General features: G+C 31.2%; 4 protein-coding genes across 4 annotated transcripts; all 4 read right to left on the reverse strand.

Annotated features, from left to right (window-relative positions):
- Nucleotides 1-566: 566 nt before the first annotated feature.
- On the reverse strand, nt 567-1,204 carry LOC122594325 (ethylene-responsive transcription factor ERF098-like). Its single transcript, XM_043766804.1, has one exon. The coding sequence runs from the start codon at nt 1,065-1,067 to the stop codon at nt 678-680; it is 390 nt and encodes a 129-aa protein (XP_043622739.1). The 5' UTR covers nt 1,068-1,204; the 3' UTR covers nt 567-677.
- Nucleotides 1,205-5,631: 4,427 nt separating this feature from the next.
- LOC122594180 (ethylene-responsive transcription factor ERF095-like) lies at nt 5,632-6,290 on the reverse strand. Its single transcript, XM_043766650.1, has one exon. It carries the CDS (start codon nt 6,122-6,124, stop codon nt 5,708-5,710), a length of 417 nt encoding a protein of 138 aa, XP_043622585.1. The 5' UTR covers nt 6,125-6,290; the 3' UTR covers nt 5,632-5,707.
- A 6,397-nt stretch (nt 6,291-12,687) lies between these two features.
- Nucleotides 12,688-14,703, reverse strand: LOC122594405 (hyoscyamine 6-dioxygenase-like). The gene is made up of 4 exons (XM_043766868.1): nt 14,494-14,703; nt 14,148-14,392; nt 13,750-14,065; nt 12,688-12,951 (listed from the first exon to the last, which is right to left on the reverse strand). Exons 1-4 carry the CDS (start codon nt 14,701-14,703, stop codon nt 12,703-12,705), a joined length of 1,020 nt encoding a protein of 339 aa, XP_043622803.1. The 3' UTR covers nt 12,688-12,702.
- Nucleotides 14,704-20,614: 5,911 nt separating this feature from the next.
- On the reverse strand, nt 20,615-22,365 carry LOC122592083 (hyoscyamine 6-dioxygenase-like). The gene is made up of 4 exons (XM_043764290.1): nt 22,156-22,365; nt 21,506-21,756; nt 21,090-21,408; nt 20,615-20,863 (listed from the first exon to the last, which is right to left on the reverse strand). Exons 1-4 carry the CDS (start codon nt 22,363-22,365, stop codon nt 20,615-20,617), a joined length of 1,029 nt encoding a protein of 342 aa, XP_043620225.1.
- Between the last annotated feature and the right edge of the window lie 1,220 nt (nt 22,366-23,585).

A 23,585-nucleotide genomic window follows, 5' to 3' on the forward strand; every position in this document is an offset into this window, starting at 1 on the left:
GTTAGACAACACAATTGGTCTGGTTTGGTTTAAAATATGTTGAAACCGCGAATCCTGATTTGGTTTGAGATTTAGTCAAAACCGGACCACGAACACCCCTACTTTGTAACTATTGTGGATAAATTTGTACACACCTTTAGTTTTTACACACATAAAAGCGTGCTAAAATTTTTAATTTGTTCACACTAATTAAAAGTGTGAACAAATGCGACATTATTTGTAGTATATATAGGTTATAGGTGAAATAAAACAAGTATTAAAGTAAAACAAATAAAACAATCTCTTTACTGAAATCATTGTGCATCATGAAAATCATCGTACATCAATTACTTCATGAATTTTCGTGCATCAATTTAACCATGATCTAAAGGTCAAGATGGTTTTATTTTAATATTTGTTTTACAATATCCAAGCCATATATATATAATAATTATTAAAAAATTATAGTTATATTAATTTCCGGTATTAAAACTTAATTAAAATCAGAATATCAAACAAGGACCGCAAATAAAGGACATCTCGGATCACATCATAAAAGTTTGATGATAGATTAATTAAACACCGTGATCAACATATATAAAATGTGTGTCTTAATTAATAAAGTGATGCAAACCAAACTAATTAGTTAATTAAAAGAAGCTAGCTAGATAGCTCTATCGATCTGCATATACAGTTTTTCATTTGTTGGTTTGATTGTGAACGTGATCAAGAAGATCCTCCAACAATTTACCATCCAAATACTCGAATTCGAAAACTTGTCTACTACCACTTGAAGTAGACTCTCCGGCAGATGAATAAGAAGAAGTGGTAGTGGCGGCATTATAAGCAGTCGATGAAAATGTAGGTGGATATTCAGCGGGAAAGTTAAGAACCGCCATGTGGCCTCTCATATCGAAGGCAGCTTTATCATAAGCTCTAGCTGCCTCCTCCGCGGTTGCAAATGTCCCTAGCCATACCTTCACCCCATTGTTTTTCGTGTCGCGAATTTCCGCCGCATACTTGTTCCATGGCCGCTTTCGAACCCCTCTATATTTCACTTCTTTTGTGATCCCTCCGCTGTCGGCCATATATATATATGTAACTAGTTAATTGATGTTTTGATATCGTTTTCTTTTTCAAATTCTTATCTCAAATGTTTTATGCGGTTTAGAACACTGGAATCGTATCATCATATATGAATATGACATAAATAATTCAGGATCTGAAATATATATACACAGTACTCCATATTTAATTTGAAATATACAGTAGTATATTCGTGGCACTTGGTGTGAGAACAGTTAACATCGCCTATTTGTTTATGTGACGACAAATGTGTCATATTCATCGATAACAATTTATCATTATACATTTTACAGAGAAACTAACTAGTTTATAATTTGGAGTAAAATATGAAATATATAGTTTAAGGTTTGAATTAATAAGTTGTAACTATATGGACTAGCTAGAATGTAAATAACAGAAGTAAGTTACTTTTGGAGAATCAATCATTTTCCAATCCAATTTTTCTTTTTTCTCTCTCTCGTCTCTATTTAAACTCTGTATTTTTGTCATTCATCTTTATCTTTATATATACAACTGATCTAATAACTTATTAACCAATCATATCTTTCAATTTTATCAAATTAGAATTTGATGATGTCATTATTTAATCTTATTAAGATTGATAAAATTAATTAATATGGATATAGATATCTATAAAAGATAATAAGTGAATAACTATATATACTGATGATATGATCAGAGGCACACGCTAAACAAAACCATCTTTATCTTTATATATAATATAAAACAATTGAACGAATAATTTACTAACCAATCTAATCGTTCGATTTTTCCAAATTGACTCTCGCTTAGATAAACAATAAATTAAAAATCTTTTTATTTCCCATCAATAATTTACACTTTTTAGTCCTGAATAATTAACTTATATTTATTTTTAGCCATCAACTTGAAAGAAATTTTTTAAAATTACAATCATTTAATTAATTAAAAAAATTTCAACATAATCTCTCAATAAAAAAGATACATAATATATCTTTTTTTTTATATTAACTTGGTGTATTAATGCTTAAAGTGTATAATTGTCACTCAAATTAAGAGTCATAATTGTTATCAAAGAATATGAAAATAATCATAATTATTATCTAATTATCAAAGAACAGATGATTAAAAATAAACCTATTCGTGTTATAGACCCGCAGTATGAACAAATACATACACTTGAATGTCAACTACAGAATCACAAGTATGTTTATATTTTAATTTTTAATTATCTTTCATAATAATATCACATTATGAGTAAACCTGGTTTTGAAAAAGTTCTATGTTTAAGAAATTATTATAGCATGTGCCTTGTGGAATGACTACGGCAAACAATTCCATCAACATGTCTCAGCTAATAATGAAAGTGATGAAACTGTGGTTATGGTACTCAACTTGCAAAGTATAACACGTAGAACCGTATATTTTCAAAATTATAAGCTTTTATGACTTAAATGTATAAAAATCTAATATTGATAATATCATAAACCCCGTGTCCAGTATTGGACACAAGTCTATAATCTTGTTATTCAATTATAATAAAATACAAAATTTCCCAATTTTCTCTTATGCTTTTTAAAATTGCTTCCGCTTCATAGAATTAACAAGAAAATGGTTAATATAAATTTTTATCTAATAATCATTTTAAACTATATTAATGCTAGTTTTTTAATTTCTTTATATGAATTCAATAGACTCAATCTTATTTTTTTTCCTTTCTTACATAGTTAAAAGTAAAAAAAAAAATTTCTCTCTTTCCTTTCTCGTATGAAAAGGCACTCGTTATGCCGTTATGGGATATATGATGTATCATAGAAATTAGAACTTCAAAACTTGTTAAAAGTAACTAACTTTATTGAAGTCATCATAAAAAAGTTGCGAATTACTATACAACCTGCAATTTATTTTATTTTATTTTTTCAATTAAATATCTAAATGAGGTAGAAGCCCACCTCCGATAAAAGGCAGAAAAAATTTATAATTTTGCTTAGAGAGTTGTATCTAACTTAGCTCATAATAGCTCATGGCAGTTAAACACACTCTTTATATATGTTTGGGCCTTTGTGGTTCTTTTAGACTTTTCGGAGCTAAAATCTGTCTTTTCAAAAATTATCTATACTACATTATAAATTATTTACATTATACATTATTTAGTTTTTCTTTTAATTAATTTTTTTAACTAAATTGTTGATTGTAACCTCAAAATATCTCCTTTTTTTTTAATTTAATTCACTATTTTAAAAATCTCCATTTAAAATACTTATAATATATTTTTAATTTATCTATATTCTATGAATACCCTTAATAAAGTTACTTAACAACATCTAACCTTAACTCTTAAATAAATACATTCCCCCTTTTTACAACAATTACTTTTTACAACAAACCCATTCCCCCACGTGGCTAATAATCAAAGTAAGGGTTTCTAATTTTTTCAAATTAAGGCTTCAACGTTTGAGAATTGAGAATCATAACAAATCTTTTGAAAGTATTAGCGATGGGCTGGGGGAATATGGTCATTCCTGTTTTTGAATAGGCCCAAATCGTGGACTTAACAACAGAGCAGGCTATATTTTCGTCTATAGGGACATGGGTTCTGAAATATATTATTGTTCTCAATTTTTTCTTATTCTTTATAAAACGGTGAGTTAGTGGTTCACGATCGAGAATTCACAATGACATACGTACAAACATGTAATATGTAGAACTCGATTCACTCTGCCTCGATACCACCCACAAGAGAGGGCCTTAGTTATTGGGATACCACTCTGATGGAGAACCCTTCAAAAGGCTCGAAAACAAAACCTCTTCTCCATATTGCAACATATGGCTCTTTTTTACGGGACTACAAACATGGTACTCGCGCAATGCGGCGTCGGTAGTGTGGAAGGCGGTCTGCTTTATTAAGGATTTTGGTTAGTTATGTAAAAAAAAAAAAGTCCAAGGGCAAATAAGGTATTTCAAAGACAGAAATATTTAGGGGGAGAGAAAATTTGCTTTATTAAGGAGTAAAGATAACTCCCAACTGACTTGGTTGTTGATTAATCACACTTGTTACTGCATTTTTTTTTAACTAGAAATATTAGTTATTAGTTTCTAAGTTAATATTTCACCAAAATGAAAACTACATGACTTGAATGCTAAATTCACACACAATAAACCCTTTAAAAGGAAAACCTCATGGTAATTCACCTAAGTGGAATTGCCTAATATTAACTATAGTTGACATTATCGTTATAAAAAGCTCATTAAGCCATCAATCCTATCTTTATTTGTATCTCTAAATTTAAAGGAAAAAGTGTACCCTTAAAACTTATTCCTCAGCGTATTAATTTATCTTTTTCAATAAACAAATCAATTAGTTATATTATAAATACAAACGAGCAAATATCTCAATGGTACAAAGTATTTCACACAAGCCTCTCACTGATGTAAGACCTAGGTTCGAGGCTTGTTGAAGAGCTAAAGTTTTATCCCAATTTTATGTTGTGCCTCTGGGCAGTTTAATTGGGGGATTTTCCTCCTACAAGGTATTGAGGGTGAGGAGACTCTGTAGCGCGAACCCTGTTGCAAACAAATGACCCACACCTTTGAACATAAAAAAAAGATATATTATAAATAAAAAAGTAATTAACTTTAGATAATAAATAATCTTGTTTATATATTTTACTTTTTCTATAAACATTTCCAAATATAATAATTCATTAGAATTAGCTTCCTTTCCCCCTCAATCTCTATATTACTCATATTAGTATATGGGGATAAGAATATAAGGCTGTTAGGTACCTAAGTTTAGATGTCAGACACTCATATATTAATTTTTTAAACCATAAAAATCATGGGAGCCCAAACATTTATTCATTAAACAATATATTATAATATATTAGTATGTAAAGAGTTCTACACTTAACCTTAGATGTCGAACAACCTTATATTCCTTTTTTCCTTAGTATATTTACGTATGAGAACTAAACCCTTTTAAAGCAAATGGAAATGGCCTTATCGGTTATCACTGATCACAATGATTTCAAATTAATTTAAGGCCCACTGATATAGTGATATATCCAAGTGATGATAGATAAAACCAAAATACCTGATTGTATAGGCCGACTGGAGTAGTTAGTTGGAAGGCCCACTGAAAGGAATCAGGTTGTAGATCCATCTGTATCGAGAAATGATTAATCTTGCTAACCAAATAGTCTATTAATCCTTCTAACCATGAGATGATGACATGTGAAAAAATCAGGGGGCAAGATTAGAAAAAAGAATTAGTGGATACCACATGTCACCTTTTTAATGTTTTAAGAAGATTATTAGGCTATTTGATTAAGAGAATTTATTATTTTCCATCTCTATCTACACTATGTGCAATTAAGTCTCGTATGAGCAACTTCTAACATGCATGCATATGAGTTTATTTTTTTTACCACTATATCTAGTAAAATATGAACAAAATTTTAATGTTCATTTATAATGGTAGGGGTTTACATTCGATCTTCTAGTATTTAATTAAGAACGAAACAGAACCATGCATTATTTCGGAGCAAAGATCAACATATTATGATTATTCAGAGTACATAAATTTCATGATGAGAATTATGTATATATATTTCCCGTGCTAATCAAAACAACTGTAAATTGAAATCTTTATAAAATCAAGATTTCATTTTTTGGTTTTGTCATCGTAATCAAGAAGCTCCTCTAACAATGTATCGTCATAATACTCAAACTCGATAACTTCTCTGCCTTGTTGCGCACCACTCGAAGAAGACTCTCCAGCAGACGACGTGGCAGCATTCCTATAAGCAGCAGCTGAAAATGTAGGTGGATATTCAGCCGGAAAGTTAAGAACCGCCATGTGGCCTCTCATCTCAAAGGCCGCCTTATCATAAGCTCTAGCTGCCTCCTCCGCGGTTGCAAATGTCCCTAGCCAAACCCTTGTACTGTTGTTTTTAATGTCACGAATCTCCGCGGCATACTTCCCTGATGGTCGACGACGAACCCCTCTATACTTCACCTCTCCTGTCCCTCCACCTCCATCTTTTTTGTTGTCCCTGGAAGAGCCCACGCCATGATCCATTTTTTAGGTTTTTTTTTTTTTTTTGAATAAATTAAATATATTTATATGAAGATGAAAGAATGTGGTTTTTAATTTGAGGTTCAAAACGGTTGGAACTAAACATGAATAACTGAATATTATTATAAGTGAGTTATATATAAGGTGGCGATGGGTCAATAATCAAATTCAGGGGCGGAAATACGAGAAGCTTTAATTTAGAAAGTTCTATCAATTCATTGGTATTTAACTTTGGTTTGATTTTGAAACGTGGGTCAATTCAAATTCTATTTGACTTCTTGACGACGGCATTTTAGGTTTGTGGTTCATATAGCTAGACCCATATATGCATGCATCATGTATTTAGACAATTAATATTCGGTAATCCTATTGGGTGGTGATTTTGTCTAAAGTATGTTCTTCCACCCGATATGATCCATCTTTAAGTCACATGAAACCAGTGAGCTCATGGCTCGTAGGCATACACAACGTTGAGTTAATTGAATCATATTTCTTTCTTTAATTGGATTTTGTTAATAAACTGCCATGGTGTTAATTAGGATAGTTGGGAATCATTAGGAATGATAGAATGAAAAAGGTACCCTCCGTCAAATTAAATGTGTCTTAGTTTGAATTTTCAAAGTTTTCCGTTATAAATTTTGACCTTAAAAATATTTTAATTTGTGTTATATAATATTTGATAAAAATTATATCAATAAAAAATACATTTGAAACTCAATCAATTCAAATAACTTTCATCAAATATTACATAACACAAATCAAAATATTTAAGGTCAAATTCCCGATCTTTTTGCCAATAGGTTAGTGTCCCATTGGTAAGGTCTTTGACCTTGGGGAAATCCATCAGGGTTCGAATCTCACTTCCTACATTTGTAGGAATGGATTATTAGGAGGGTTTTCGAAATTCATGAGTTTCATTCCAGGCATGCGTGCTTCGAGCACCGCATACTGCCCAATTGGATGTCACCGTGTTGTTTCGAATACTAACTGATAACTACTTACTACTAACTCGTTAAGGTCAAAGTTTATAAAAAAAGGGCTTTGATTATTCAAAATATGACACATTTAGAACGACGAAGGGAATTATAAGAAATTGAGTATTTAAAAAGAGAAGATACCTATTTACGGACGGGAAGAGATTCTCCCAAGTTATTCAACTTGACTAGTCAAGTTGGGTAAATCTTGACCCTTGATTTAAAATCAAGGGTTAAAATTAAAAGATGACTGTTTGATCTTAACTCTTGATTTTGAATCAAGGGTCAAGATTACTTTAACTTGATCCATCAAGTTATTAATAACTTAAGAGAATCTAAACAAGAAATTTAGGAGAAATACAAAGAATGAAAATCATTTTCACTTCTTCATTACCATTTTTCAGTGAAACTAAACAAGAAAAATCTTTCTGATCCATCATACCAAACATCCCCAAAGGTTTTTTTGGTAAGCTTTACATACTTTTATACACTAAATTTTTCACCTTTTTGTTAAAAAGTTCACATGATCGGGTTTTAGTATTTAATATAAATATAATTTTTTATAAAGAAAATCGCGACAATTGCCAATTTTCGTTGCGATCGTACCAAAATAGCCAAGTTTTTTTCGATTATCACAAAATTGCCAACAAAATCGCAACAAAAAACGCGAAATCGCAATAAGAAATGCCAAAATCGCAACAAAAAATAGAAATCGCAACAAAAAAACGTGAAAACATAACTCGCAGTTAGCGACTCGCAACAGTTTGACTTTGACTTTTTTTTTAAGGATGAGATTTCTTGCGATTTTGTCCTTAAAAAGATAAAATTTCTTGCGATTCTAATCCATAAAATGATAAAAAATTTTGCAAGATTTTATGATCATACAAGTACAAAAGTTAAACGGTATATCATGTTCATTGTATATGTTCTAATAACATAATTATCAAATATATTCCAAAATTTCCCATCTCAATTTCTCTCTTAAATCCAAACTAAAGGTATGCTTTTTATTTACTTAGTTTTGTACAAGTGATTAGTTCGTTATTTAGTGTTTCTTACATAATGGAACCATCAAATATCTTGATTGTTTGGGTAGATTTGTGTTTTGGAGGATCATGGAAAATGTGAATGGTTTTTACAGTATTTACCATTACCTATGAATGTGTCATTAGAATTGTCATTTAAAAAGTTAACTTATAAAGGATTAGTGTTACGTGTTGCAAAGGAAGTTGAGTTTAGAGTCTGATAGTGGGTTTAAGTTATCTTATTTGAAAAATGGTAAAGTTTATTTGTTAAATGACAACGAAGATGTTGATCGGTTCATGGCTTATATTAGTGTTTCAATAGACAATGTTGCATTGTATGTTGTTCAACCTAAAAGTAGTGAAATTGGGTCAAGAACCGGAAGTAATTAATTAAGTGTTTCATCCCCCGTTTATGGTGATCACAATGTCCAACACCATAATTACCAACATCAAAGTTTCATAATTCCAACATAATTTCATCACCAACAAATTTTCGTTCTACCATATTTTCAAAACCAAAGACCATATGAAACACATACAACTCAGTTTGGTATTCCACCTGTCCAATATATCCAACACTTTGAAAACCCACAATATATCCCTTATAATTTTTCACATTATTCATTTACTTTTAAAGTATTTCTCACATCTTTAATCTATTATATGTAGATACGTTCGTTTGTTTCTTTCTTGCGGCTGGTTATTATAGTTGATGGGGCACATCCAAAAGGTCGATATCTTGGAACAAATTTATTAGCACTAGGCATGGATGCTAATAATGGGATACTACCAATAGGTTACAGGATTGGAAAATATGAAACCTCTGAATCATGGACATGGAGTCGTTGTAAGGAAAGTGGTCATACAAGGCTGACTTGTGGTGCACCAATGTCATCACAAACATCTTTTCCTCCATTGAGAGAGTATGTATCTTCATCAAAATTAAAAGGAAAATCAAAATCGAATTCACAATCATCTCCTTTCGGTACTATTAACTTAGGGGATTATAAGTATGTTTCTTATGTATTTGTGTTGTAGGTTAATGTTTTGTGTGTTTTAATTTCTTAATGTTTTATGTTTATAAATGTTATGTTTTATTTAGTTGTATTGTGTTTTTAAAATTAATGAAAGTTTAGGATTTATTTGAAGTTTTGTATTCATGTCTTATATCTAATAAACTAGTATCCTCAACAAAAAAAACAAAAAAAAAAGGTCAAAGTCAAACTGTTGCGAGTTGCGATTTTGCTTTTTTGTTGCGATTTCCATTTTTTGTTGTGATTATGGCATTTTTTGTTGCGATTTTGCATTTATTGTTGCGATTTCGCGTTTTGTTTGTTGGCTATTTTTTTGATAATCCAAAAAACCTTGGCTATTTTGATACGATCGCAACGAAAATTGGCTATTATCACGATTTTCTCTTTTTTATATATGTAATAGGTTATTAATGATGAGTTGTGATATTCATATCACTATATTTGATAAATGTATCATATTATACAAGTTGTATAAATTACAGTACAAACTATTAACGCACAATTGTAATAGATTATTAAAAATGATGGTATAAATATTTCTCAGTATTAGTAATACAACTTTATAAGGCTATTCATAGTGTTTCGTTTTTTGGAGGATCATATCGAGGAGATGTGAGAATTCTCTTAAACATTTAAGACAACCCTATATTTTTCCCTTTAAAATTCCTAAATTTCATGTTTAAACAAAGTAAAAAGAAATATAACAGTTCGTAATTTTTAAATGATATCTAGTCCTATTTATAAGCATGAAAATATACGAGACATTTATCAGTTTTCATGCACTTCTTTGGTTTTTATTAATGAAATGAAGAAAGGAAAGAAAAGGGGGAGATGAAGGGACAAATCAGCCCAATTTTAAAGAAAAATGTTGACACAATTTACGCTGTAATTTCCCTCCTTCTCCCCTTTCCACCTATAAAAAATCTTTAAAATGTCTTTCATAAATTTTCTCTTTCCATTTATTTCTTTTCTTCATTAAAAAAATATCCTAAATTTACAATAATTATTGCTATGTACACCAACTATATTCAATACCGGTGTCTAATACACGAGTTTACAACATTTTGAATATTAGATATTCATACAGATAACTTATAAAAGCTTGTAAGTCAAAGTTATTCTTGATAAAATCCACTTGAAATACTCATACAAAGATTATTCTTGATTTATTATATTAAAATTATTGGTTAACAAATGTAAATTGGTGGTAGAAATTAATTAAAAAAAATGTAAATTAAAGTAAAAATTATAATCAAAAATCAAATTGAGGTAATCGGGAGTTGTGATTGGTTGATAAGTTACATAAAGAGAAAAAATTTTCTATTGGATATATTCTTGATTTTAATATACTAAAATTATTGATTAAAAAAGTGTAAATTGATGATTGAAAACAAAAAAAGTTTAAATTAAAGTCAAAATTGAAATCAAAAATTAATTTGAAAAAATCAAAAATGTAATTAGTCAATAACTGTGCTTTAATATATTAAAAGAGACTTATATATTTTATATCGTACGATTCATTCTTAGACCATTGAATTACTTTATTTTTTAATTTTCTCTAGCTAACATTATAGCAGGACAAATGTACAGACATTGTATTCAATTTTTGTAGTTTAGCTGTTGTATATCAAACTATCAAAACTTGTATTACATGTATCAAACTTTTAAGTTATTTGTTGTATTGCATATCTTTTTTACAGGTTTGGATCGAAACCATAACATACAGGGCTTAGGGCCTTAGGTAATGTTGTTTTAATCAGGTCCACGCTAAAAAGTCTCTCAACCGATAAGTAAACCAATACTTATCGGAGAAAAATTAAAGCTCCCTAATAATTCGCTTAAAGACACGACAATATTATATTAAGGAAAAACCTTTTGAACATGTATCTTCCCAAATCTAAGCCATCAGGTACAAGTAATTTTGCTGATGTAACATCTATATACGTAATCAAGCCATCAAATCGAATGCCACGTTAAGGTTATGTAGACATATAATAGCTTTTAATCAAAAAGAAAAAGCTGTGAATTGAAGTGTGAACCATATATCTAATTTCAAAAAATAAAGTGAGAAACAATATTGGATGGGATTGCGCGATGCCTCTTTGAAAACGGTTATGGATTATAACTGAACGGATCTACGTGTTATAATTTGTTTTGCTTTCCCTTTTTAAATTGATCAAGCGCATTAATTAATTAGTAGATCTAGGGTCGTTATTAAAATATAAAAAAAGTACTCCGTAGCCTTTTTCAAGTTTGTTTTATTTATTACAAGTAAAATTTTTTGATCCGTCGTACAAAGAGGAATATAAATGAAAAATCAAATATGAAGAGATTTTAATATCTGGAAATTTATGAACTAGATCCATAAAGGAAAAGAGAAAGATCATTGATTCAACAAGGTATAGGTCAAGGGATTTCTGAATATTTTGTGTGACGATTGATTGAATATCATTTTGGAGTTTCCGAGTATATGCTACTTGTACCCTTCAATAATTTAACAATTGAATTCACCCTTGGTTATTCACCAGCTGCCAACTATAACTTAACCATATCTAAAGTTAATGTGATATATTTCCTTTAGCACTAAATTAACATGACACGACCTTTGATAGTTACGTGTCCCTCTTAATTAGTTGGACGGAAGCAAGACTGATGTTGTCGGTACCGTGTGGTGAACACAGAACACTAACCTGGTGACCGGCCACCATCTTGTTTCCTAATTCCTAACTTGATCTCTCTACTCTTTCACATGTTACTTTTGAAAAGGGAAGAGATGGACATTCCTTGTATAATCTATATACTGAGAAGGGATTGGAAGGATGAAAAACTAGGAGAGAAGATGCGAAAGTTGGAGAGAGGATTATGATAGGTTTGTAATTTCCAGTCTTTAAATTTGATATGTATGTTAATTCTATTATATACTGTATATTTATAATGTTTGATAATAGATAGTTTTCCAATGTAAAAGATTGTGTAGAAATTATTAGAGTTTCAGAAGAAAATATATTTTGAGTGCAAAAAAATATATGATATTATAGATAACATGAACCGAAAGAAAGAAGGAAAATGGTGATGTCACGTTAAGTCGTTGACCTTTTCTAAAATTTCCTGTTATGTAATTTGCCTTTTATTATATACAAAAGAGATAACTTTAATAAGGTTAGCAGCTAATAAATAAGTAACCATTAACATTATAATAGACACACAAAAGTAAGAAACACAAAATGTATGATCTTCTGGACATGTGAGTATTTCTGGTGATGCTGCATATTTTCAAATATAAGTTAAAACATAGTATGATCTTTTGGATCTCCCGAACAGATTTTAACATTTCAATAGTTTAGTCGGGTAGAAAGTGGGTCTATATTAATAACATGTTATGGCGCGAGTGAACAGTGAACACCACACAAAAATCACAACACGAAGACATATACAACCTTTCTGTAAGATTTATGTATAAAGTTACAAGTTTAACTCTGTTGAAAACAACTTAATAGGCTAATTAATTATAATACATATAGTTTTTACTGCATGTGAACAACTATTTCTTAATATTTCGTTACCAGGGCATTCTGTATGGCGTCCGTGTAGTCACCAAATGCCTTGTTGCGGTGGACAAATTCTTTGTATTGATTAGCTGTGTAGCGTGATGCTCCCAATTCGTTCACCAGATGTTTTGCTGGTTCAATGATGCAATCTGGAGAAGGGTTCACAAAGGTTGCGATGCTTATTCTAGTTTCATGTGTACTAGTTACTACCCGATGTTTAACACTCTTCAACTTTCCGTTGCTGATAATCTGTACCCATAAAATCGTTATTGTTAAAACAATGCATACTGAAATTTTGGGATAATGAATCCCATGCCCACTTTGAAGGAATGAATGATATTGTATATAGGCCATTAATTTAAACCTAATATGATGTTTAGAAGTGACAAGATGGGCGGGCAGGCGGGTCAAAACATGTATGGGCTAAAACGGGTCACCTTTCTTACCAAAATTTAAATTTCTTAATTTATACATATATCTGTGCCAACTGCCAAGTACACTCAAAATACTTATAAGATTATATATAGAATATTATGATTAGAAGTAACAACTTCTAAATCTCTGTACAAAATGATTAACAACTTGTATGCATACAAGATACTCATTTTGACCCATTTTAAGTAAGTTATTCATTTGATGCATAGGATCCAGTGGCGATAAAACAGGACCCAAATGGCCTATTTATAAGTTAATGTATCAAAAGTGACTTGTATATCGAGTCAAATTTATACCTATTGGCCTGAATATGAAAGTTCATGAATTATTTATATGTTATATGTACAATTGAGCCTGGTGCAGAAGGTACCATGGATTAAATATGTTGTCCTTTATTTTATACATTTACTTACACTGATCAATTGAATTACTACTACTAGCAACTGAAAATTTATTAAATTATAATAAATTTAGTCATTTTAAATCGATTTTTTCTGAGCAAAACAGGAGATTTGAGATCACGGTGAATGGCTTATATGAAACGTTTTTCGTATATAAACATATAATGAATGCATTGATTCTGAACTATAAATATTTGTAGAACTAGCGTACCTCAAGTTGGTTACCTATGTTAACAACAAAGGCATTAGGAGTGGCACCAACATTGACCCATTGACCATCCTTTAGAAACTGCAGCCCGGTTGAATTGCCTTGATACAAAAGGGTTATAAGGCTAGGATCTTGATGTGGTAATATTCCCAAGGTTAGACTTGGGTCTGGGCAAGGTGGGTAGAAGTTTGATGACAATAACTGAACTTCACTCATATCCTTGAAGTATCCTGGCTCGAGTCCTAGTCCTTCACCAATCATCTCTAAAATCCTCAAACTCATTTTTTGTATTTCTACTAAATACCCTGCAATTACCTCCCTGTATGAAATTTTTTTTACTTAGGATAATACATTTAAAGACATGTTTATACAATGAAAGTAAAAAACGTTAAAAAACTTACTGATATCTGGTTGGATTATCGGGCCATAGCTGGATGCATTCCTTTAAAGGATGACATGGTTGCTTAAGGTTTTCCCTCCATAAATACACTCCATCTTTTGCAAAATCAGTGCTATTTGTGTAAATGTAACCTTTTTTAGATTGGTCGACGATTCTAGTTTTATCTTCAGAAGGCATGTTGAAGAATTCCTTAAGAACTGTCATTGCATCATTCACAATCTTTTCCGGAATTCCATGATTGATCACCTAATTCAAAACTCGTGACAAAAAAAGGTTAATTATTTAATTCATCAAAATTATTTGATTAAAACCAATAACAGATAGTCAGATATGATGATAGAAAATACCTGAAAGAAACCGAATTCTTGAGAAGCATTCAAGATTGCTTCAACAGGCTGCATATGTTCATTTGGAGCGGTTGCTTTGGGAAGATCAATTACAGGAATGGAATCACAAACAGGAATACCAAGATTTCGAGGTCTGTCTTCCTTTGGGAATATGTAACCACCGGGTACATATTCAACGTCGAACCACTTTAAATTTTGATCCTCCTTCATCTTTATCCGTTAAGTAAACAGTCACAAGTGTGAATACAATACACACATGTGTTACATACAAACCTATATATAGAAACAAAGAGAGTGAGGGAGTGAGTGAGACAACAAGAGATAGAGAGATACGTACGTAAATGTATACGTATACGTATTATTTATGTGTTGACTAAAGGATTTCCTTAGTCCCTAGATAACAGAATCAAATATTTTCAAGTCATTAGTCCAGATCTCAGACTATGGTATATAAACTGTATCCATGTAATTAAGTAATTTCCAGTTGGGTACTGCTAATATAATTAGAAATTGGAATCAAGTGGAAGGACCCATGTGACTAGTTCTATAATTAGCACTGATGCTGCAATTTGTAATATTCTAAACACCACTAGTAAGATGATAACATATTAATTTTAGGTGCTGATTATATTAATTAAAGACCTAATTGTTTATCAAAGTGGTCTAGATATATGTTCCTTTCATTGGCCAAATGCAATATAATAAGACAACCAGTTATTAACATTAATATACACCAATGAGGACCCAAGATTTCTATATTTTTTGGTTTAGTGAAATAGACAGAAATATGAACTTTAGTTTGGTTTAATGAAGTAGACATCTATAATGTAAATTGCTACATAATCAAGGACCAGAAATATGACCTGTAGTTGGAGTACTTGGTCCTGCAGGGCATAAAATTGGCTAAAAACCAAAACCAAACCGATGGCGCTACTATGTTATCATGGGCTTTTGGGAAAGCATAAAAGTTTCTATATATAGGTAGATTAGTACTCTAATGTAAGTTGTATATACAACAAAGAGTGATCATCTAATTAAAATCAACAACTGCAAACGAGTCGAAATTTTGGACTCATTATAATAACAAATACAAAAAAAGTTGCAACAAACTTTGAAAATTTCAAAGTGCATGATGATCAAAGTTTTCAATATTCACATGTCATGTTAGTATTTTTAATGTGAATTCCACTCTCATACATCATCACCATAACTAACTGTATAAAACTTTAGGAAAATGGAGTAATACGTGATAAAGTAGTAGTAGCAATATTTTGTAGAAAATTAATTCAAGGTTGGTGAGTAGTGACACCAAGAGGAATAAACAAATTTGATTACAAAGTAAGTAGTATATGAGTAAGGCTTTTTACTAGCCAATGAAATAGTACTTGGAAATTGAAGGACACTATCTAATAAACAATGGTTTCAGATAAAGACACAGTTGGAGCAGATTGATAAGATAAAAAGGAGAATGAACCAAATGAGAAATTTGAATTTTTATAGATGAAAATTGAAAACATATATATACAGTAGTTTATAACCCAATACTCTCTTTTGTTTGGGATAGTCAATAGTTGTTTCTGTGAAACTTCTACTGTATATGTTTTAAAAGTCAAACCATTGACCATAAAAAATTAAGTAGGACAGAACATATTACACTAACTAGTCATTTAACTTAAAGTAACCAAACAGACTCATTTCAGTGCACACTAACAATCTTAAAAGTCAAGAAATGCATCTTTTAGCAAATTAATTGTGAGGATTTCTATCAAGATCTGGAGATTACTTAATAAAAACAAGCATAGGAAAGCCAAAAGTGAAGGAAATGCATGTGAAATTAATACACTCTTCATGATAGCCTATTTTGACCACAAAAATAAAAATTGATGAATGGCCCAACTTTTGATCCATCAAACATGCTACATTTGTTGAAACAGGCTTCCCTACAAAAAAATGTCAATAAACTTGTTGTGATCATAAAGATGGGATAAGATGGCTAGCACAATAGTGTACCTAGTCTCACTTATTGTATCACATTGATTTCATGTACTTCAAGAGTTCAATATCAAAAACTTGAATTGCAAAATAAATCAATCACAAATCTATCAAAAAATTAAGGGTTAAGTGTACCGAAATGTAATCAACTAAGGCCGAAAAGTTATTGTATACATGAACTAACAAAAGTTTTATTGTATACATGAACCCTGCTAATTTTCTATTGTATACCGAAACCGGCTAAAGGCTTGATGTGGGCCGGTTAAGTGCATGAAAATGTAATTAACTATGCCAAAAAGTTATTGCGTGCATGAACTTATAATAAATATTTATTGTATCAAGATTTTTACAATTTTCACTTTTTTTTCATCTCCCACTACATCTCTTGGCGGCAGGGTGTAAAAGGAATTACTAGTTTGTTGGTTTCATGATGAAATACAGAAAAAGGAATATCAAAGAGAAGAAGAAAAAGCAAAAGACAGTAACAGTTGACGACCAACATTTCCCACAACATCTCTCGGCGGCGGGGTGTAAAAGGAATTACACGTTTATCGGTTTCATGATGAAATACAGAAAAAGGAATATGTGGAGTGGTTTGACATCGTTTTTCATCAGTTTTGTTATTCATTTATTTGACATCTTCATCATCAAGATATAAGATCCGATTTTGTTTTTAAATTCTTATGGTTCTAAATTTTGATGAATATGTGTAGTTAGAACTAGTTTTTTGACCCTGGGGGGACATTACTCAGGATCAACACTGCATCATGCAAGCATTTATACATACAACAGTACCTAAAAGTTTGGACACTTAAAAATTACTATAGTTTAATTAGAAATCTTAAAATAAGAGATAAAAAGTAAAAAAAAAAAAGATTTGATGATTAAAGTTAGAAAGTCAAAGTTAATTGATAAAAACTAAAAACTACTCCGTATAAAACTAAACTATAATTAAGTTTGTATACAAAAAGTTTGACTAAAGTTAAAAACCAATAAGTTAAGTGGTATAAATAAGTTAAAAGCGTTAACATAAAAGAGAAAGTAGAAAAAAAAAAAAATTTAAAAATTTGATGATTAATGTTAAAATCCAAAGTTAATTGATAAAAATTAAAAACTTTCAAAATAAATTATACTTGTATATAAAAAGTTATACTAAAGTGATAAAACCTAAAAGTTTAGTAGTAAAAATATACAATCGTAAAAAAAAAAAAAGCAGAAAATAACAAAAAAAAAAAAGAATAAGACAAAATTACTGATGTCATGCTGACGTCACCCGGTAGTTAAGAATTCAAAAAGGTTACCGGCTAAGGGAATAGCAGGTCAATCGTGTATTCGATAACGTTTCTGATTTGTTCATGTATACAATAAACATTTTATAAGTTCATGTACGCAATAACTTTTCGACCTTAGTTGATTACATTTCCGTGCACTTAACACAAAAATTAATAATACTAGTAATCTATTGAAATGCATATATAAATTGTAAACTAACTTTGACGTAAACCTTTTCAATTCTTGACTAAACTTTGGGAATGGGTCGCACATCAGAAACGACTAATATAAGCGCACTGATGATCATCAATAATGACAAATTAGATTTAGGTTGATGATCGCATCTGACTTTAACAAAAGAATTAAACACACAGATCGTGCGGAATTTAATTAAAATATATTTACAATTACGTATGTTTACCTGTTGAGTTTGAATGTTGAAGACTAATGATCAAATTGCAGCACTAATTAATTTCTCGTTGGAAGAATGTATAGTACGTTCCATGCAAAGTTGCAAACTATTGTCTAATTAATTGGTAGCGAATCTCTGTGATTAACTAGACTCCAATTATGACATTAGTTTCATGATATTTGCCATCTCATCAATTAACTGATGACACGCCAATACTAACAATACCTCATAATTAACTTGCTTATCATTTTATTTTTTTAAGCGCCAAGCTGAGGAACCGTTTAACAAAGTAACAACTATACTGTATGAAATCGGTTTGAAGAAGCACTGCTGCACTGGCGAGCAAACCGACGAACCTTTGGGAACCCCATAATGATATCATATCATGATTAAGTTTTTTCTTCAAATAATAATATAGCTTCTCCGTCTCGTCCATTTTTAAAATTTCAAAGTCAAACTTTACTAACTCTGACCATAGATAATTTTGTGTGTTACATAGTATTTGATGAAAGTTATACCAATGAAACACACATCTAATTCATATAACTTTTATCAAATATTATATAACTCAAACAAAAATATTTATAGTCAAAGTTCGTAATATTTAACTTTGAAAATTTAAAAATGGACAAATTTAGTAGGGTAACTTAAATCCAACACAAGAGTTTGTCCAATATGTAAATAATTGTTAAAGTTGCTAATAGTTGGCGTTCTAATGAACGAAATTTAAAAAAAAAAATGTCATCTCTCTTTTTTAATCTATTAAATTTAATGTATAAGTATTTGTGTTTCACGTATCATACAGAGAGTATAGCATATGAATTGCTCAACGTGTTGTTGATTCTCCTACAAATACTCAATAGACAAATATGGTTAATTACTAAACTATTTACACCTTCTTACTATGCACTCGATTGGTCAAAAGTTTTTATGGAAATAGTCTCTCAAATTGTTTACATCTCACCCCCTCATATCATAAATGCAAGGATTCAGTTTTGTTGTTGATACAAACCTTTTGGGTATCCATTATATCTATACAACACTATTATATGCTACTACCCGTCACCCGTGGTCTTTCCCCGTTTTGCTAGAAGTTACGTCTGTCAATGATCATTGACTCTTAGCAACGTACAAGTACTATATGTACAACCCACACGATCGATCGATGTAAAGCTACACGTGAACTTATGGAAATTATTATTGGGCAACTAATTACCGATAAATTAACTTCAATTCTGATTTGTATATATAAGACCTACAAACCCGATGAAGTACTTGGATGAAATATGGTTCGGTATTATCCCTTAACGCTTATTATGGTTTTAGCAAGTGATCGATAATTGATACATAATTCTAAAAGGTGTCGATCGGCACATTAAAATCTTCACGATTTTCGCAACCTATATTTTGTAACATATATACACTTTGCTACATATATGTATATGAGTGACTATATGTTGTCTTCGTGATCAATGCATTATTTTTAGTAGTAGTATAATATGCAAGTATCCAGACAAACAAATTTTGGAGTTTTCTGGTTACATACTTACAATCATATATTTGGATTTTGGAATATTGTTCGCTTCTATATATGCATCGAGTTCTTCACATTCACAATTTCCAATTTTTGAATAAAATATAAAACAACATATATATATATATATATGGGAAAAGTGAGTATGAGGTTGTTATGCACTTAACTTGGGTGAAAAACCCCTCACATACTAATATTTTAATATTTTAAATAAATACATGGCCCCCCATGATTTTTACCTTTTAAAAAAAAGTATGTGAGGGGTTTTTCACCCAACTTAGGTGCCTAACAGCCTCATATTCTCTTCCCCTATATTATATATATATATATCATAGTTTAGCTCCGCATTTCACCCTTTTTTTTTATAAAATTTTTTAGGCTTTGATAATACTGCTCCTAAACATTTTATCTTCTATCACATTTCATCCATTAATCTACCAAAAACACCCTAAACAATTTTCACCCCACACACATAAAATAACTACATTATCTTTTTTAAATCAAAAAAATTTACATTAATAATCAGTCCCCCACAGTTGTCACCCTCCCCCCCCCCCCCCCGGCCATCGACTCTATTATCACACGTCGTCGCCGCCATCACCATCCGTCGCCGCTGCCAATCAATTCCACAGCATCGCGCGGGCATGCGTAAAAGCAAAAGATGTATGTTGAGAAGTTGTCCATATATATATCAACGAGTTGTCCCATATAACTTAAAGTATTCAATTCCTTTTACAACAAATTACCTTTTTAGATATACAATTTTAACGGATAGTTTGACACTAAATGTTTCGAAACCAACCATATAGTGAGTCAAGATATTTTGATATAAAAATGGCAAATTGCTACTATTACAACATCAAAAGAATAATACTACTCGTAATAAGCAAGTGCATTACAATGTCCTTACTTCACACATTGATCTTAAAATCCTCTAAAGCTCCTTCGTTGTAGTCTTTCTTCTCTTCATAAGTTTTGAGAAATTCTTTAAACTGGAAGGCCCGATAAAGCGGACGATTCGTTTCATTGATAAGAACTTTGGCAGGTTCTATGATACTGTCGGGTGTTGGATTGATAGAGTACACAATCGATGTTCGATTAGTTGTTGAGTTTGTTATGGCTCTATGTTCCGGACTAATTAGCTTTCCGTTGCTAACAACCTGCATTGTAGCCAATTAATAAAATTTGCTAGGGAAAATAAGTCTCAAATTCTGAAACTACACATCAAATTAACATTTTGTCGAGTCGATCATATAGCCAATATGAATTACATTTTTAATGGTCATACATATGTCATTATGTGAACCTTTTTTTATTTCTTAAATCTTATATCAAGTATAAAACTTTCAAAAATCCTCTCAAGGTAAAGTGGTCAACTATATATACCTGAGCCTGATGACCAAGGATAACAACAAATGCATTAGGAATGGGCTGAACACCAAGCCATTCATTATTTCTATACACTTGAAGTCCATATATATCATCTTGAAGAAGAAAAGTGATGAGACTAGCATCACAATGTTTGGGTAAGCCCAATGCTAAATTTGGGCTGGGACATGGCGGGTAGTGATTGACAGAAAATAGTTGGGCTCCAGTAAGCCCCTCTCCAAAGTAATCAGGCCCAATTCCCAGTCCTTCAGAAATCAACTCCAATATTTTTGATGACAAGTTACCCACTCGAAGTGAATATTTGCCGACAATGTCTCTTCAACAAACAAAGGAAAATTGTAACAAATGGTCACAAACAACAAAGCTATCTTTAGTTTCTAAATATATGGTATACTAGCAAATGAAAATGTTACCGATATCTAGCGGGCTTTTGTGGCCACAAGTGAATGTAGTCTTCGATAGGATAACAATGGTGTCGTAGATTATCTCGCCATAGATGAACTTTTTCGTTATCGTAGTCGTAAGTGCTTGTGTAGAGCCTACTCTTTTTACTTGGATCTTCTGAATACACACTTGCCTTGTCTTCATTCGACATGTCAAAGAATTCCTTCACCACACTCATTGTGTCACTCAATAGGTCATTATCAACTCCATGGTTGATCACCTACTTTCAAAAATTTACACAAACTACTTGTCACTCTAATGTCACGCATTAAGAAAAAATAGTCTACTTTTGGGGGGAAAAATATTTCGTGCGGTGTTATCTACCTTTTGATTTGGGTCACTATCTATACTTTGTAATCTAAAAGTGTAACTTGTTGAATTAATACATTTGGATCAATTTACTCTTTATGAACTTCAAAAACTAGCTAGGTCGGTGAAATGTATGAAGAACTATGTAATAGTACACATGTGTTTTCAAGGTAATAGTACAAGCAGGATCTAAGTATACAAAAATAAAGTACCACATGACACAAAATGAACATTACTAGACTGGTCGATAAGCAAACATGTTTCGTATAATCAAAAAGATAAATATATCATATATATATGGTAATTAAACCTGAAAGAGTCCGTAGTCTTGACAAGCATTAAGAATTTGTTGAACTGCAACATCTCGGCCACGAGCAAGTGCAACTTCAAGGTCGATCACGGGGAGAGTGTTGCAAATGGGCACAAATATTGTATCCCCGGGTCTTAAATCGACTGGAAAAACGTAGTTTTCGGGCAAGGATTTAGCGGTAGAAGACCAGCTAGTAAGGAGCTTCTCCATGTGTACGTACGTTGTGTTGATGTGCCTAGCTAGAGCTTCTTTTGAAGGGTCGAATTGTCATTGGTCAATGCTTATTTTATTACTGTACATCCATCTATTTTAAGATCTATTAATTAATTAATTAACTAATTTGTGTATAGATCAAAAGGAATCTTGAGTAAAGACTTGGGGGTCCACGAAACAGTATATTTTAAACGGATGTGTAGAATTTTTAATTTATATTTTTTTACTTTTTAACTGACCTGGTTTTAACATCAAAGGACCAAATACATTTTGATTGATCATCAAAGTTCACATTGAGGTTGCTTTTATAGGACATGTTTGCATTTTTTTTTTTTTTTTTTTTTTGCATTGCCACATACAGTAGGTTGACATTTTCTACCAAGCCTTAATCTGTTGTGACGTTAGTTATTAGATTGACGTATTTAAATGGGTTCATCTACTTAAACTGAACCATATGTATAATGTAGGTACGTTCTTCATAACTAATGAGAATAAGCATAAATTCTGCATATTTTTAATTAATTAGCTGTTTCATCACTAAACAACCTGCGTTGTTACAAATTAAGAGAATATTCTCAACTGAAACACGTATGCAACAAAAATACAACATTAAGGTATGTGATATATCAGATCGACAAGAATTGCATCAAATGAATGGTACTAACTACTAACAAAGTATATAATCACAAACGAGTTTTTTTTTTTTTTTTTTTAATATAACCCGATTAGTCTGGTCTTGTATATTGTCTGATCAGCTCATTCTACCACCCTCACTTTATAGATATGCGATATGCCAACACATTTGACAATTTAATGTAAAGATGAACGGGCTTGGGCACTGACCACCTGATAAACAAAAAAAAAAGCATCGCAAAGGCGCCACACGCCAAGCTTATGTATATAGATTAACAAGCTTGGGGACTAGCCTGTAGGGATGACAACAAAAGGATTGAGAAGGGGCCTTACACGAAGCCATTAACCATGTCTATTGTGTTTAAGTTTTGTTTTAGTCTTTGAACATCTTATAATTCATCATCGTGTGTTAGAAACTCCTAATTTTATTTGGTTGGGCCAAAGGCCAGTTTATAATCAGAACAGGGGCTGTTCTACAGCTACCAAATAGGCCCAGTACATTTAGTTATAAAGTCTCGTAAAACTTGTTAGGAAACCTGTTAATGTACAACTCTGTCTTTACAGGTAAGTTCGTGTCTGCACAG

This window comes from Erigeron canadensis, chromosome 3 (genome assembly GCF_010389155.1).
Source record: "Erigeron canadensis isolate Cc75 chromosome 3, C_canadensis_v1, whole genome shotgun sequence".
NCBI classification, from domain to species: Eukaryota; Viridiplantae; Streptophyta; class Magnoliopsida; order Asterales; family Asteraceae; genus Erigeron; species Erigeron canadensis.